Source organism: Trachypithecus francoisi, unplaced genomic scaffold (assembly GCF_009764315.1).
Source record: "Trachypithecus francoisi isolate TF-2019V2 unplaced genomic scaffold, Tfra_2.0 Lachesis_group0, whole genome shotgun sequence".
NCBI classification, from domain to species: domain Eukaryota; kingdom Metazoa; phylum Chordata; class Mammalia; order Primates; family Cercopithecidae; genus Trachypithecus; species Trachypithecus francoisi.
In genome coordinates, this window is record NW_022681453.1 from 157,723,939 (window position 1) to 157,739,689 (window position 15,751).

General features: G+C 38.7%; 1 protein-coding gene and 1 non-coding gene across 7 annotated transcripts in view; both read left to right on the forward strand.

Moving 5' to 3' along the window:
- The window catches only part of STAG1 (stromal antigen 1), a 421,343-nt gene that overhangs the window by 312,461 nt on the left and 93,131 nt on the right, over positions 1 to 15,751 (forward strand). For all 6 annotated transcript variants that reach the window (XM_033212569.1, XM_033212568.1, XM_033212571.1 and 3 more), the window contains one exon: positions 9,730 to 9,833. In XM_033212569.1, coding sequence (XP_033068460.1) covers positions 9,730 to 9,833 — 104 coding nt within the window. The remainder of the gene's footprint in view (positions 1 to 9,729; positions 9,834 to 15,751) is intronic.
- Positions 14,166 to 14,272, forward strand: LOC117084581. Its single transcript, XR_004437513.1, has one exon. It is a non-coding gene; the product is annotated as a U6 spliceosomal RNA (small nuclear RNA).

The following is a 15,751-nucleotide window of genomic DNA, read 5'->3' on the forward strand; positions in this document are numbered from 1 at the left end:
AAAAGTTTTTCTTTACTTTTTCCTTTTTAAATTTAAGTGACAGGGTCTTGCTCTGTCACCCAGGCTGGAGTGCAATGGCCCAATCATAGCTCACTGCAGCCTTGAACTACTGGGCTCAAGGGATCCTCCCACCTGAGACTATGGGCACATGCCACCATGCTCAGCTAATTTTTAAATTTTTTATGGAGACAGGGGATCTTACTATGGTCCCCAGACTGCCTCAAGTAATCTTCCTGCCTCAGCCTTCCAAAGTGCTGGGATTACAGCATGAGCCACTGCACCTGGCCATAAAGGTTTTCTCGATGCTGATTTGAGATACAAAATACTGATGTAACTTAATGTTTTTTTTTTTTTTTTTAAGTGCATCTGGAATTTTTTTTTTTTTTTTTTTGCTAGATTTATATATGAACTTGGGGAGAACCTTTTATACATAATGATTTAATTAGACCACAGCCATCCCCTCTTTTGTTATATTTTCTTTAAGATGAAAATCAGGAAATCAGAGATAAGGTTATTTACCTGGTTGTTCGAGAAACGGGGACATAAGAGTAACATGATAGTTTTTGTAGTATGCATCTTTTTATATGCTACTTAATAATATGCACAACAAATTGAACATGTATACCTAATAAAGAGGTTGTGTTCTAAAAGCTTATATGCATATTAGCTTGTTAGAACTAGAAATGCTTTTTCCTGTGAATGGTTAGGTTTTCAAACTAGCCCACAGTAGTACTTTAAAGGACTGGTAACTCATTTAATTCATACAACAGCCTTAGAAGGTGAGTGATGCCTTGATGTAAGGCCCACAGTAGATTGAACATGATCTTCAGACTCAAAAGAAAATTTTTTGTGTGTGTGATTGAGTCTTGCTCTGTCGCCCAGGCTGGAGTGCATTGGCACATTCTCGGCTCACTGCAACCTCTGCCTCCCGGATTCATGCGATTCTTCTCCCTCAGGCTCCTGAGTAGCTGGGACTGCAGGCACATGCCACCACGCCCAGCTAATTTTTGTACTTTTATTAGAGACAGGATTTCACCATGTTGACCAGGTTGGTCTTGAACTCCTGACCTCAGGTGATCCTCCCACCTTGGCCTACCATAGTGCTTGAATTACAGGCGTGAGCCACCGCGTCTGGCCAGAATCTAAAGAAATATTAATTCAGATTTTTAACTCTGTCTCTTGTTACTTATATCCTCAAATTTTCTGATCCTTAGTTTGCCTTTTTCTATAACAGAGATTATTTCCTTGTGTACCTTATATAGCTGTGAAGATTAAGAAAGATAATGTTCTATTGAGTCCCTTTTCTGCTTCCTGTACCCTTCTGTGTGGTTCATCCTTTTGAAATATTACAAGAGCATAATGAGCCATCCTCTGCAGTAGACTGCCCATACAGATTACTGGGAGAATGAGCATCCCCCAGTGTTCCTTCCAAGCAGTGATATTAATTTGTATTATCTATTCTGGCTTTGACATAATTCAGTGAGAGAAACAAGTTTGTGTTAAACCTAGATACACACTGGTAAACTGGCCCAAAATGCCTCTTCTAAACTAAAAACATTTTTCTTATTTACTATGTATGATACAAATTCTTCCCAGACTTTTCTCAGACCTTTCAAGGAAGAGCTTATTATGCTATATTTGTCTCTAGCTGTAATTGTTCTTTACTTTATTTGCACATGGTTTTTCACTCCATGTATCCTTAGTAAGAAAGTGGCCCTAGACCAGGCATGATGACTCATGCCAGTAATCCCAGCACTTTGGGAGGCTGAGGTAGGTGGATCACCTGAAGTCAGGAGTTTAAGCCTGGCCAACATGGCAAAACCCTGTCTCTACTAAAAATACAAAAATTAGCTAGGTTTGGTGGCGGGCGCTTGTAATCCCATCTACTCGAGAGGCTGAGGCAGGAGGATCACTTAAACCCTAGAGGCAGAGATTGCAGTGAGCTGAGATCTCGCTGCTTCACTCCACCCTGGGCAACAGAGCGAGACTTCATCTCAAAAAAAAAAAGAAGAAGATGGTCCTGTTGTTAAGTTGACAGGGTCCTCTGCTCACTAGGTGAAACTGTCCAATGTATTTTGAATTCCCTTCACTTTTGTGATCACAGGACTATGAACATACGCTCTGTTGCCCAGATTGGAGTGCAGTGATGTGATTCTCAGCTCACTGCAACTTCTGCCTCCTCAGCTTAAGCAGTCCTCTGACCTCAGCCTCCCAAGTAGCTGGAACTACAGACGTGCACTACCATGCCTAATTTTTTGTATTTTCAGTAGAGATGGGGTTTTGCCATGTTGCCTAAGCTGGTCTCAAACTCCTGGGCTCAAGCAGTCCTCCTGCCTCAGCCTCCCAAAGTGCTGAGATTACAGGTGTGAGCCACCACTACTCCCCAGCTTACACATTCTGTTTCTAACTAACCTTAATATTCTCCCTGATAAAAATCAATTTCCCTCTAATGTCTACTGCCTTAACACTTGAGTAAAGGGCCTCAGGTTAGTATTCAATGGTAGGTTCCATTCATTTTCCTTACCTTGTTTGTAGTCATAAAATTGCCAGAATAAGTTAGAGCTTCTCATTCCTTATTCCAACTCATTTTCTGTATATCACCCCATGTTCTATAAGGTTATTTCCAAGGAGAAGGAAGGCAAAGAATATAAATTAAGAGCCAGGTGCGGTGGTTCACGCCTGTAGTCCCAGCACTTTGGGAGGCTCAGGTGGGTGGATCACAAGGTCAGGAGATCAAGACCATCCTGGCTAACATGGTGAAACCCCGTCTCTACTAAAAATACAAAAAATTAGCCGGGCCTGGTGGCGGTTGCCGGTAGTCCCAGCTACTCTGGAGGCTGAGGCAGGAGAATGGCGTGAACCCGGTTGATGAACCTTGCAGTGAGCCAAGATCGTGCCGCTGCACTCCAGCCTGGGCAACAGAGTGAGACTCGGTCTCCAAAAATAAATAAATATATATATATAAAAAGAAGAGACAAGATAGTATGCTTTGGTATTGTTAACTTTCTCTCATGTTAATAAGATGTATAAGTCAGTAAATAATAATTACTAAGTCTTTTAGTCATGAAGGTGCTCTAGGTGCATTTTACTTGTTAAAATATATACTATTAGGTGTTTCATTGTGGTTTAAATTCTGTTTACAGTGGGTTTTTAAAAATTCGGTCAAAAGGTTGGTTTGGCTCGGCTTGGGTTTGGTTGGTTGGTCTTAGGTAGAAAAGTAACTTACCAGATGGGAACAGTTTTAAAAGTCAACCACAGTTTTACTGATTGAATCTAGGTAGGCAGAGTCTAGGAAATTAGGCATAACAGTTGCAAAACTTTATCTACATAATGGCTTAATTTTTTTAATAAATTTTATCTGTAGGCATGTTGTACCACATGCATACCACATATAAGCTCTGGCATGGAGTGGCATCTAAGTTAATTTTCTGTGATAGTATTTTGCTGTATTTTATAACAAAATGCTACCAGTAACTTTTTTTTAAAGTAATTCTTTAGATAGGTGGAATGTGTTAGAATTCCAGTGGAGAAGGCTCTGGTTAGCAGTTGAAGATGTAGGACTAAATTTTGGGAAAATAGACACACTGTGACAGACTACCAACATCAGTTTAAATCACAGTGGCCTTAAGACTGTCTTACAGTGTTTTTATGGGTGGGGGTGTGTGTGTATGTGTCGGGGAGTGTTTTACAGAAAAATCAAGTTGCTGAATAAATTTTTAGTATAATGTGAGGATCTGGTTCTTGTCAACAGCTCTGCCACCAGGTAACAAGATCATAACCAAATCATGTACCTTCTGGATCTCAGCTTCTTAAACTGTAAAATGAGAAACTTTATTTTTTTTTTTATGGTTTTTTTTTCTTTTTTTTTGAGACTGAGTCTCGCTTTCCCACCCAGGCTGTAGTGCAGTGGCGGATCTCGGCTCACTGCAACCTCCACCTCCTAGGTTCAAGCGATTCTCGTGTGTCAGCCTCTCTAGTAGCTGGGATTACAGGCGCCCACCACCACGCCTGGCTAATTTTTGTATTTTTAGTAGACATGGGTTTCACCATGTTGGCCAGGCTGGTCACGAACTACTGACCTCAAGTGATCTGCCTGCCTCGGCCTCCCAAAGTGCTGGGATTACAGGCATGAGCCACCACACCCGGCTGAAAAACTTTAACTAGATAATCTTCTTTGGTCATTTCTAGTATTAAAATTCTGTAATCCAGTTGATGAATGAAATAGCTATAAATAATAAGATTCTTAAAAGCAGGAATTATTAATTCATTAATAATTTAAAAATATTTATTGACTATATGAGTCAGATATGATGCTAAGTGCCGAGCGTATAGTGTTACACTAGATAAGCTCACTGCCAATATGGAGCTTACATTCTCCTGGGAAAGGCAGACCAAAATTGAGTAAATATTCAAAATAATTTCAAGAGTTAGTTATTAGCTTTGGTGGATAATTATAGGGGATCTATCTTTAGATTGAATCCTGATGGAAGACCTTCCTGAGCAGGCCACCTGTGAGCCAAGAAACTAAATGATAAGGCAGCCAGGCACGGTGGCTCATGCCTTTAATCCTAGCACTTAGGGCAGCCAAGGCTGGCAGATCACTTGCGGTTAGGAATTCGAGACCAGCCTGGCCAGCATGGTGAAACCCTATTTCTACTAAAAATCCAAAAAATTAGCTAGGTGTGGTGGCACGCGCCTTGTCATCCCAGCTACTCAGGAGACTGAGGCAGGAGAATCACAGGAACCCGGCAGGCAAGATCATGCCACTGCACTCCAGCCTGGACAATAGAGCGAGACTCCATCTCAAAAAAAAAAAAAGAAAAGAAACTAAACGATAAGGGACCAGACAGGGAAAGTGTCATAAAAGAGCTATCTACATAGAGGAAATAACAATTTCAAAGTATCTGAAACATGAATGATGTTATGTTCTAGGAGATGCAATAGCTGGAACATAATGAACCAATGATACAAGATGTAATAGAAGCAGAAGTCAGATGATATAGAGCATTTTAGTTTATAAGTGAATTTATCTCATCCTAAATGTAATAAGGTGCTTTTGAAGATTTTAAACAGGGGAATAATGTGATCCAATTCATATTTTAAGAAAAATGCCTTTCATAGACGTTGTTTGGAAGAATACATAATCATTGCAGTGGTCTCTGTGAGGAATGATGGTAAAAATATAAAAGAAGGAGATGACTTATAAAGAGGGAAAAAGCCCATGGCTGAGTTAAAGATTCGATAGGAGACGAAAGCAGGAAGAGCGAGAGAGAATGAGAGTTCTACCTAACTATAAAAAGGATAAGAGAGAATTATAACCTTTGCAAGCCCAGTAAAGAGGATGTTCAAGAGAGCCATAGTTCATAATATATATTGCAGAGGAGAAAAAAAGGCTACACAAATCATTTTGTGATGATTTAGGTCATTGGTGATTTTAAAGCATGATTCAATGATACTATATATATTCAATGATACTAAAAGAGAGAAGCCACAGTTCAAGGTGATAAGACTAAAATCAATAGTGAGGAAATGGAGATGCTGTGTTGTAGAAAGTTATATAGTTATATGTTGTGTTAGAAAGTTGAAATGACAGTTTGTACCATGAACAGCTACCCATTTGTTTCAATCAGTGTAACTGGCTCTTGTCCGTGGCTTAAGACTTATTTGCTTTCAATTTTATTACCTGGTTTTGCTGTCATATCCCAAAAGGAATTTCAATTAAATTTCAACTGCTTTTCAGTTTACCTTATCTCCCCGTTCAGAGAAAGTTTCTAAATGGATGGCTTCAAATGATAAAGTAACAAAATTGATGGAATTGAACAGTGTGCAACATTGAGTTATACTTCAACTCTACTGTGGATTTTACTCCCACGATAATGGGAGAATGTTTCTATTCTTGAGATAAGTTGTTCTGTCCTGCCTCACTTTTCCATAAGACTATATTTTCTTCCTAAATAACAGACAGTGCATTTAGTTCATAGGCAGCCTTGTACTTCCTTTAGCTGCAACCAAATGTGAAAAAGTATGAATTTCTGAAATCATAAAAATAGAACTTTAGTTGTTATTGCGCAAAAAGCTTTTTTTGTATTACTAGGCATTTGGGTACAGATGGAAAAGCCAATGTTTCATTTGTTTTTCCTAAGATAAGCTAAAGTTCATGTGTTTTTTTTTTTAAAGACAATTGTTAAAACGCGGAATTAAGATGTACATACATATTTTTATAGGATAATTTTGGTACAGAATAAAGAACAAGATGTCGTTGTATCTTTTTTGCCTTTTCCTTGATTTTGCTCCAACTTAGTTTAAAATAATCAATGTAAACTTTTAAAGCTTTGTAAGTTAATTGAATTCTTAAAAAATTTATACCTCGTTCTGTGTCTGTAATACCTGCATCTACTGGTCTTCAATATAAATAAGTATACAGAGGGAAGGAGAAAGATAGAACTAAACTATTCGAATTATCAAAATCTGAGTTTAAGGCTGGGCACAGTGGCTCACGCCTGTAGTCTGGCACTTTGGGAGGCCGAGTTGGGTGGATCACCTGAGGTCAGGAGTTCAAGACCAGCCATGCCAACATGGTGAAACCCTGTCTCTACTAAAAATACAAAAATTAGCTGGGTGTGGTGGCACATGCCTGTAATCCCAGCTACTTGGGAAGCTGAGGCAGGAGAATTGCTTAAACCCAGGAGGTAAGAGGTTGCAGTGAGCCAAGATCACGCCACTGCGCTCCAGCCTGGGTGACAGAGTGAGACTCCACCTCCAAAAAAAACAACAAAAAAAAAATTTCTGAGTTTAAAAATATGTAAGAATGAGGACAGGTGTGGTGACTCATGCTTGGAATCTCAGCACTGTGGGAGGCTGAGGCCGGTGGATCACTTGAGGTCAAGAGTTTGAGACCAGCCTGGCCATCATGGTAAAATCTCGACTCTCCTAAAAATACAAAAATTAGCCAGGTGTAGTGGCACACCTGTACTCCCAGCTACTCAGGAGTCTAAAGTAGGAGAATCATTTGAACCTGGGAGGCGGAGGTTGCCGTGAGCTGAGATCATGCTACTGCCCTCTGGCCTGGGCGACAGAGCAAGATTGTCTCAAAAAAACAGGCTGGGCGCAGTGCCTCACACCTGTAATCCCAGTGCTTTGGTAGGTCAAGACGGGTGAATCACAAGGTCAGGGGTTCAAGATCAGCCTGGCCAAGATGATGAAACCCCATCTCTACTAAAACTACAAAAATCAGCCAGACACGGTGGCAGCCGCCTGTAATCCCAGCTACTTGGGAGGCTGAGGCAGGAGAATCGCTTGAACCTAGGTGGCAGAGGTTGCAGTGAGCCAAGATCGCCCCACTGCATTCCAGCCTGGGTGACAGAGTGAAATTCCGTCTCAAAAAATAAAAAAAAAAATTTTTTTAATGGATTCATGAAAGTATAGAGTCTATGTGAAGGAAACCATAGTTTTAATTAAATGACTTAAGATCTCAAAAGTGAAAAGCTATATTGTATTTCGAGCTGAAAAGGTCTTTTTTTTTTTTTTTATGGTACTAGTCATAATTCCAGTGGGTTTGAGAGAGTTCTGGGAGGTATGGTGAATAGGAACTAACTAAGCAAAATGATTTCAAAATTTACATAGAATTTTAAACTTATGTTGAAAAGGCAGTATAGCATAGTGCTTAAGAGAACTGACTCTGGAGTCAAACTACCTGGGTTCATATATTAGCTCTACTACTAACTAAGTGCATCTCTCTGTGGCTCATTCTCCTGTCTGTAAAGTGAGAACATTAGTTCCTATATCTTGGAAATGTTTTGCGGATAAAACAAGTTATTAAATATAAGCCACTTATGACAGTGCTTTAGACATAGAAAATTCTTAATAAATTAATTTCTATTAGCATTATAGAAATTACACAAAATTTTAGAAAAAGGGCTAGATAAGGGAAACTTGCTTATATATTCAAGTTGGTTGAATTAAGTTACATATTAAATTATAACAAATTACTCCATAGGTCTAGTATAATCAAAGCAGTAAAGTATTGTCATAGAAATATACAAATAGATTAGTGAAACTAAAGAATCCAAAAATACCTGAACCATGTTTAAAAATGACATTTAAATTAAAAAGGGAAATCTGGTTTAACAGTGGTGGAGACAACTGGCTATTTGCTGGGAATCAACAGGCCCACCTACTATCGTCAGAAATAAATGCCAAATAGGTTAAAAATACCAAAGCAAGAGAGACGGAAAAAGTGAAAGGAAGGAAGAGCAAAAGAGCAAGAGAGCACATGAGACAGCAAAAGACGAAATAAATTAGAAGAAAATGAAGAACATATTAGTGTAACCTCCAGGACAGAAAGATCTTTGAAGGCAGTACAAGAAACCTGGAAGCCATAAAACAAAAGGAGACAGATGTGACTTTTTAAAAATTAATAATTTCTGGCCGGGCGCGGTGGCTCAAGCCTGTAATCCCAGCACTTTGGGAGGCTGAGACGGGCGGATCACGAGGTCAGGAGATCGAGACCATCCTGGCTAACAGCGTGAAACCCTGTCTCTACTAAGAAAATACAAAAAACTAGCCGGGCATGGTGGCGGGCGCCTGTAGTCCCAGCTACTCAGGAGGCTGAGGCAGGAGAATGGCATAAACCTGGGAGGCGGAGGTTTCAGTGAGCTGAGATCCGGCCACCGCACTCCAGCCTAGGCGACAGAGTGAGACACCGTCTCAAAATAAATAAATAAATAAATAAATAACAATTTCTGTCTGACAAAAGATACCATAAAGTGTCTGATAACAAATGACAAACTGGGAGAAAATACTTGCATCATTCAAAAGGTTAAAAAGTAGTACCCCTACCATACAAGAGTTTTCAAATTGATAAGAAAGGTGAATAATAGCACAAAAACGGGTGAAGAATAAACATAGACAAATCTTAGGGAAAAATAGAAAATATATTCCACTTAACTAATTAGTAGATAGGAAAGAGCAAAATGATAACCAAATACCCCTTTTCAACAATTGGACTGGAAAAAATTAAAATGGTTTATTAACATCTAGTGTTCACAGGGATATAAGGAACCAAACATTCATAACATTGCAGTTGGGGATACACATTATAATAAATAATCTTATGATTTCTCAGTATCAAGATCTTACCATTTGAATCCATTATTCTTTGGAGAATTATTGTACAGAAATAAAGGTATCAGTTGCATAAATATATGTCTATTAATGATGTTTATTGAAGCATTGTTCAGTGTCAAAAATCAGGAAATTATTTTACCATAAGTAGAAGGCTGACTAAATTATGGTACATACATTAGATAGTAATTTATTAAGATAATTATTATATGTGTATATTGACTTGAAAAATATTAACTGTTAAGTTTTTAAAAACATACTGCATAGCCTTTTTTATTAAAAAAAAAGTCCTATTATATGAGTTTTGAAATTATGTAGAAGGAAACACAGTAAAATTTTAGAATTGCCTAACTCAGAAAGGTAGCATTAGAAGAGACCAGAGTTTATCCTCTTATTCTTTACTTTGTATCTCTTTCCTGTTTGACTTATGACAGCAAGCACATAATTACTTTAAAAAAAAAAAAAAAGAAATAGCAAAGTACAGAGCTTTAGTCTTTAAAATAAGCAGTAATAGAATGTTTTCATTTTTTTAATAATGTGTTTGTTTTTAATACATGGTTATTGTAAAACTGTCTACTCATGCTCATGTATTTTGTTTTACTTTAGCAATGTCTGATCGTCAAGAGAGTGCTCTTATAGAACTAATGGTTTGTACAATTCGTCAAGCTGCTGAGGCACATCCTCCAGTGGGAAGGGGTACTGGCAAGAGAGTAAGTTAAATTAGTGAGAAATCTACTAAAAGGTTTTTAATGCAATTAACTGTCTTAAATATTTGGAAATTTTACTGATATTTGTATCCCTAAAAACATGGTATTTTTATAAATGTTGGACTATGGTACTTCGTCTTTATATCCTATCTGCTATACTCGGTTTCCAAAAATAGAATCTTTCCTTCATGCTCCTATAGCACCTATACCTGCTTCTATTATTGTACTTATATGGTATTTTAAGGATTTTTATATCCATTAAAAAAAAAAAAAAAAAGTACCTAAAGGTACTGTGGAAGCAAAATGCCTAGTTTGCAAGTTCTTCTATTTAGCAGCTACATAATCTTGAGATAGATTAATGATTTTTGTATGTCTTAGTTTCCTTATCTGTAATATGGGACTAATAATAGAGGTATTTATATTAGAGATTAGTTGAGATATTCATAGATGAAGAGACTCCTGGCTCTGTTGGTTTGAAGAGATAGGCAAATCTGTCCGCAAAAAGCAAGTATAAAAAAACTGGAATATATTGTCAAAAACATTACATCAGGGCTCTGGAAATTCACCAAAGATTAAAACACACACACATACATTGGGAAATATTTTTTCCTGAAAAACTGATAGAGCTTCAGATAAAAGCAGTGGAAGTCTGTGGCCTTCTTGTCAATACACATGTACCCCCATGCTTGGTCAGTAAGATCTGTAGTTTGTTACCAGAGTGGCACTGGGTGCAAAAACCCTAAGCTTCCCTGTCAGACAGAATGGATTCAACATGGACAAGTAATAAAAGCCCACAGCTTTTGTTAATTAGAAGTAGTGAACTTGGTAGAAACAAACAGGAAAAACCTACAGCTTCAATAATGTGGGGTTGTGGTAAGAGTACTGGACCAGCCGAAAATTTAACTGCCAAATCTTAGAAATGAGAATGCTATAAAAGGATTAGCTGTGCTCTCCATACATCCCTGGCTGACTAGGAAACATTAGAGACATTAATGGAAAGTAAAAGTCAAGCAAAATCTAAGAACTGGGTGAACTTTGAACATGCTCCCTAACCAACAACAGATCATTTCTCAGAGGGGTGGAAGCCTGATTGAAGCCACAAATATTGCAATATTTGAACACAACCTCTGCCCAAATGATTGGTTGACTACTAATTTATTCAAACACAACTAGGACTCCTAGGAAGACAGGCTAAAAAACAAAAGTAAGAATAAAAATTCATAGGCCAGGCGCGGTGGCTCAAGCCTGTAATCCCAGCACTTTGGGAGGCCGAGACAGGTGGATCGCGAGGTCAGGAGATCGAGACCAACCTAGCTAACACGGCGAAATCCCGTCTCTACTAAAAAATACAAAAAAAATAACTAGCCGGGCAAGTTGGCGGGCGCCTGTAGTCCCAGCTACTTGGGAGGCTGAGGCAGGAGAATGGCGTAAACCCAGGAGGCGGAGCTTGCAGTGAGCTGAGATCCGGCCATTGCACTCCAGCCTGGGTGACAGAGCGAGACTCTGTCTCAAAAAAAAAAAAAAGAATAAAAATTCTGAGCAGAAATAGCAGAAGTAACTCACTATGGAGGAAACAGATTATTCAGTTTACGTTAAAGATTCCCTTTAAAAAACTGGAAACTTTTATAATTACAAAAAATTAAAATCTATAGTTAAAAATTGAAATCCGCCAGATTCGGTGACTCATGCCTGTAATCCCAGCACTTATGAGGCCAAGGTGGGGGATCACTTGAAGTCAGGAGTTCAAGACCAGCGTGGCCAACATGGTGAAACCCCATCTCTACTAAAAATACAAAAATGAGCTGGGCAGGATGGCAAGGGCCTGTAGTCCCAATTACTCGGGAGGCTGAAGTAGGAGAATCACTTGAACCCGGAGGCAGAGGTTGCAGGGAGCCGAGATCATGCCACTGCCTTTCAGCCTGGGTGACAGAGCAAGGCTCTGTCTCAAAACAAAACAAAACAAAGCAAAACACAATTAAAATCCTTAGTTACTGTATTATCCAAAAATGTCTTCTTTCAAGAAAAACTACAACCATGCAAAGAAACAGTAAAATATGACCATACTCAGGGAAAAGAAGCAGACAATAGAAATGGCTTCTCAGTAGGCCTGTATGTTGGATTTAGCAGGCAAAGACTTCAGAGGCCTTTTAATGAATATATTCAAAGAATTACAAGAAAATATGAAAACAAGAAGTAGAGAATCTCATATATATGAAAACCCAGTATGGAATTTGGGTTTTCCATATTATGGAAATAATGAAAACCCAAATGGAATTGGGTTTATGAAAACCCAAATGGAATTTCTGGTGAGAAGTACAATGCAAAAATTTAAAATTAACTGAATAAGTTAATTAGCAGATTTAAGATGATGAAAGAAACAATAGAAAAACATGAAGATTAATAGAAATCCATTCTGAAGAACAGAGAAGAAAAAAGATTGAAGAAATATTATCAGAGCCTCAGAAATGTGTGGAACACCATCATGTGCACTGAAGTATGTATAATGGGAGTCCCAGAAGGAAAGGAGAGAGGGATAGAGGCAGAAAAAATACTTGAAGAAATCACTGAAAACCTCCCAAATTTAATGAGAGACAATCTACAGATTCAAGAAGCTTAACAAAACCCAAATAAAATAAACACAAAAGTTCCACATGTAGACACAACATAGTCACGTTGTTAAAAGACAAAGACAAAAAATCTTGAAAGCAACAAGAGATAAACAACTAATGTAGAGAGCAGTAGCAATAGGATTAAGAGTTAGCTTATCAGAAACAGTGGAGCCCAGAAGACAGTGGAATGACATATTCAATGAAAGTCAACAAAATGGCCAACCACGAATTATAAATTTAATAAGATTGTCTTCCAAAGATGAAGTGTAAAAAACCATTACCAGAGAAACAGAAAGGAGAAATTTGGAGAATGTGTTGCTAGATCTGCCATACCAGAAATACTAGAAGAAGTCCTTCAGCCAGGTGCAGTGGCTCACGCCTGTAATCCCAGCACTTTGGGAGGCTGAGGCGGGTGGATCACAAAGTCAGGAGTTCGAGACCAGCCTGGCCAACATGGTGAAACCCCATCTCTACTAAAAATACAAAAATTAGCGAGGCATGGTGGCACATACCTGTAGTGCCAGCTACTCGGAAGGCTGAGGCAGGAGAATCTCTTGAACCTGGGAAACGGAGGTTGTGGTGAGCCAAGATGGTGCAGCTGCACTCCAGCCTGGGCAACAGAGCGACACTCCGACTCAAAAAAAAAAAAAAAGAATCCTTCACGCCATAAGGAATACCATAAGATGATAAAACGAATCCACAAGAAGGAATGAAAAAAGAAGGAATGGGCTGGATGTGGTGGCTCACACCTGTAATACTATCAGTTTGGGAGGCTGAGGCAGGTGCATTACTTAAGGTCAGGAGTTCAAGACCAGCCTGGCCAACATGATGAAACCCCATCTCTACTAAAATTACAAAAATTAACTGATCGTGGTAATCCCAGCTACTCAAGAGGCTGAGACAGGAGAATTGGCTTGAACCCAGGAGGCAGAAGTTTCAGTGAGCCAAGATCACCCCACTGCACTCTAGCCTGGGTGACAGAGTAAGACTCTGTCTCCAAAAAAAAGGAAGAGTGTAAATCTGAAATGGTAAGTATGTGAGTGGTTATAAAAGGTAAAAGGCTGTGTGTGTGTGTGTGTATGTGTGTATGTGTGTGTCTGTTTCCTTCTCTTAATTTCTTTGAAAGAACATGAAAGTATTTAAATCAAGCTTGTCTAACCTATGGCCCACAGGCTGCATGTGGCCCAGGACGGCTTTGAATGCAGCCCAACACAAATTTGTAAACTATCTTAAAAGATTATGAGATATTTTTGCTGGGTTTTTTTTTTTTTTTTTTTTTTTTTTAAAGCTCTTCAGCTGTCATTAGTGGTAGTGTATTTTATATGTGGCCCCAGACAATTGTTCTTCCATTGTGGCCCAGGGAAGCCAACAAATTGGATACCCCTATTTAAAGCAATAGTTATAGCACTATAGTGTTGAGATTATAACATAAATATATTGACAAGAGTAACACAAAAGGGAAAAAGATATGGAACTATATTGGAGCAAAATTGCTCTGTTTTATTATAATTAATTCAATATCAACCTGAAGTCAGTTATAAGTTAAAAATGTATATTATAATCCCTACAGTAATCCTTCATACTTAAAAATAAAAGCAGAGGAATTATAGTGGTCCTCATCTGTTAGAGACATATGCTGAAATATTTAAGGGTGAAATTATATACTGTTTACCCTTGAACAATGCAGGAGTTAGTGGCACTGACCTGCACAGTCAAAACTTCACGTGTGCTCACTTCGGCAGCAGATATACTGAATTTGGAACAATACAGAGAAGATGAGCATGGCCCCTGTGCAAGGATGACATGCAAATTTATGAAACATTTTATGAATCTTAAAACTTTAAAAATTCACATGTAACTTTTGATTCCCCCAGAACTTAACTACTGTAGCCTACTAGTAGCCTAAATGATGAGAAGCCTTAAAGCTGTTAGCACAAACAATGGATTAACACATTTTGTATGTAACATGTGTTATACACTGTATTCTTACAATAAAGTAAGCCAGAGGAGAAAAAAGTTTTTAAGAAAATCATAAGGAAGAGAAAATATATTTACTATTTGTTAACTGGATCAACATAAAAGTCTTCATCCTTGACATCTTGACATTGAGTACACTGAGGAGGAGGAGGAAGAGAGTTTTTCTCTTGCTTTCTCCAGTGGCAGAGGCAGAAGAGATGGAGATGGAAGGAGAAGGAGGTGCACTCTGTTTACAGAAATACATTGTAATTTCTGTCTTTTTGCTTTTTTCATTTCTCTAACAATGTTTCTGTGTGATACCAATCCTCCTTCCACTATTTGCTTTAATTTCAGTGCCCTCGTAATACAAGGGTCTGCGTCACCAAAGAAGCAAAAGCAGTCTTGAATAATTGGAACTCTTCTGCCAAATTAGCTAATGTTAATTTAGGCACCCCTTCTTCAGCATTTTCTTCCTCATCATCTGGCACCACTTCAGAAGCACTCCATCAAGTCATCCTCTATTAGTTCCTCTGGTGTAGTGTCTTTTTTGTTTTTGAGACAGAGTTTCACTCTTGTCGTCCAGGCTGGAGTGCAGTGGCGTGATCTCAGCTTACGGCAACCTCCACCTCCCAGGTTCAAGCGATTCTCCTGTCTCAGACTTCCAAGTAACAAGGATTACATGTGCTCGCCACCATGCCCAGCTAATTTTCTGTGTTTGTAATAGATACAGGGTTTCACCATGTTGGCCAGGCTGGTCTCGAACTCCTGACCTCAGGTGATTCTCCCACCTTGGCATCCCAAAGTGCTGGGATTACAGACGTGAGCCATCATTCCTGGCTGGTGTCTATTTGCTCTCTAATTTCTCTAAGATCTGTATCTTGAAGTCTTTCATTCCCCACATTTTATACTATAACCATAATCTCTGATGTTCTTCTTGATTGGTTCTGTCATAAGTTCTGTGAAATCATACATAATGTCTGGACACAGTTTTCTCCAACAGGTATTTATTTTTGGGGGGACTTGATGACTTTAGAACAACAATGGCATTTTCAGTGGTATAATTCTTCCAGACTTTCATGATATTCTAGCAGGGTTGTCTTCAATAGTGTTGACAGTCTTTTCCATTGAGTACTATGTTTAATGACTTTTAAGGGTTCTGTGAACCCCTGATCTGTAGGCTGATTTAGAGATATTGTGTTTAGGAGCAAGTAGACAATTTTGATGCCTGTGGCGTTGAACTTACTGGATTCTGGTTGGTCAGGGACATTGTCCATTATCAGAAGAACTTTAAAAGACAATCCCTTACTGGCAAGGTACTTGCTGGCTTCAGGAACAAAGCGTCAGTGGAAACCAGTC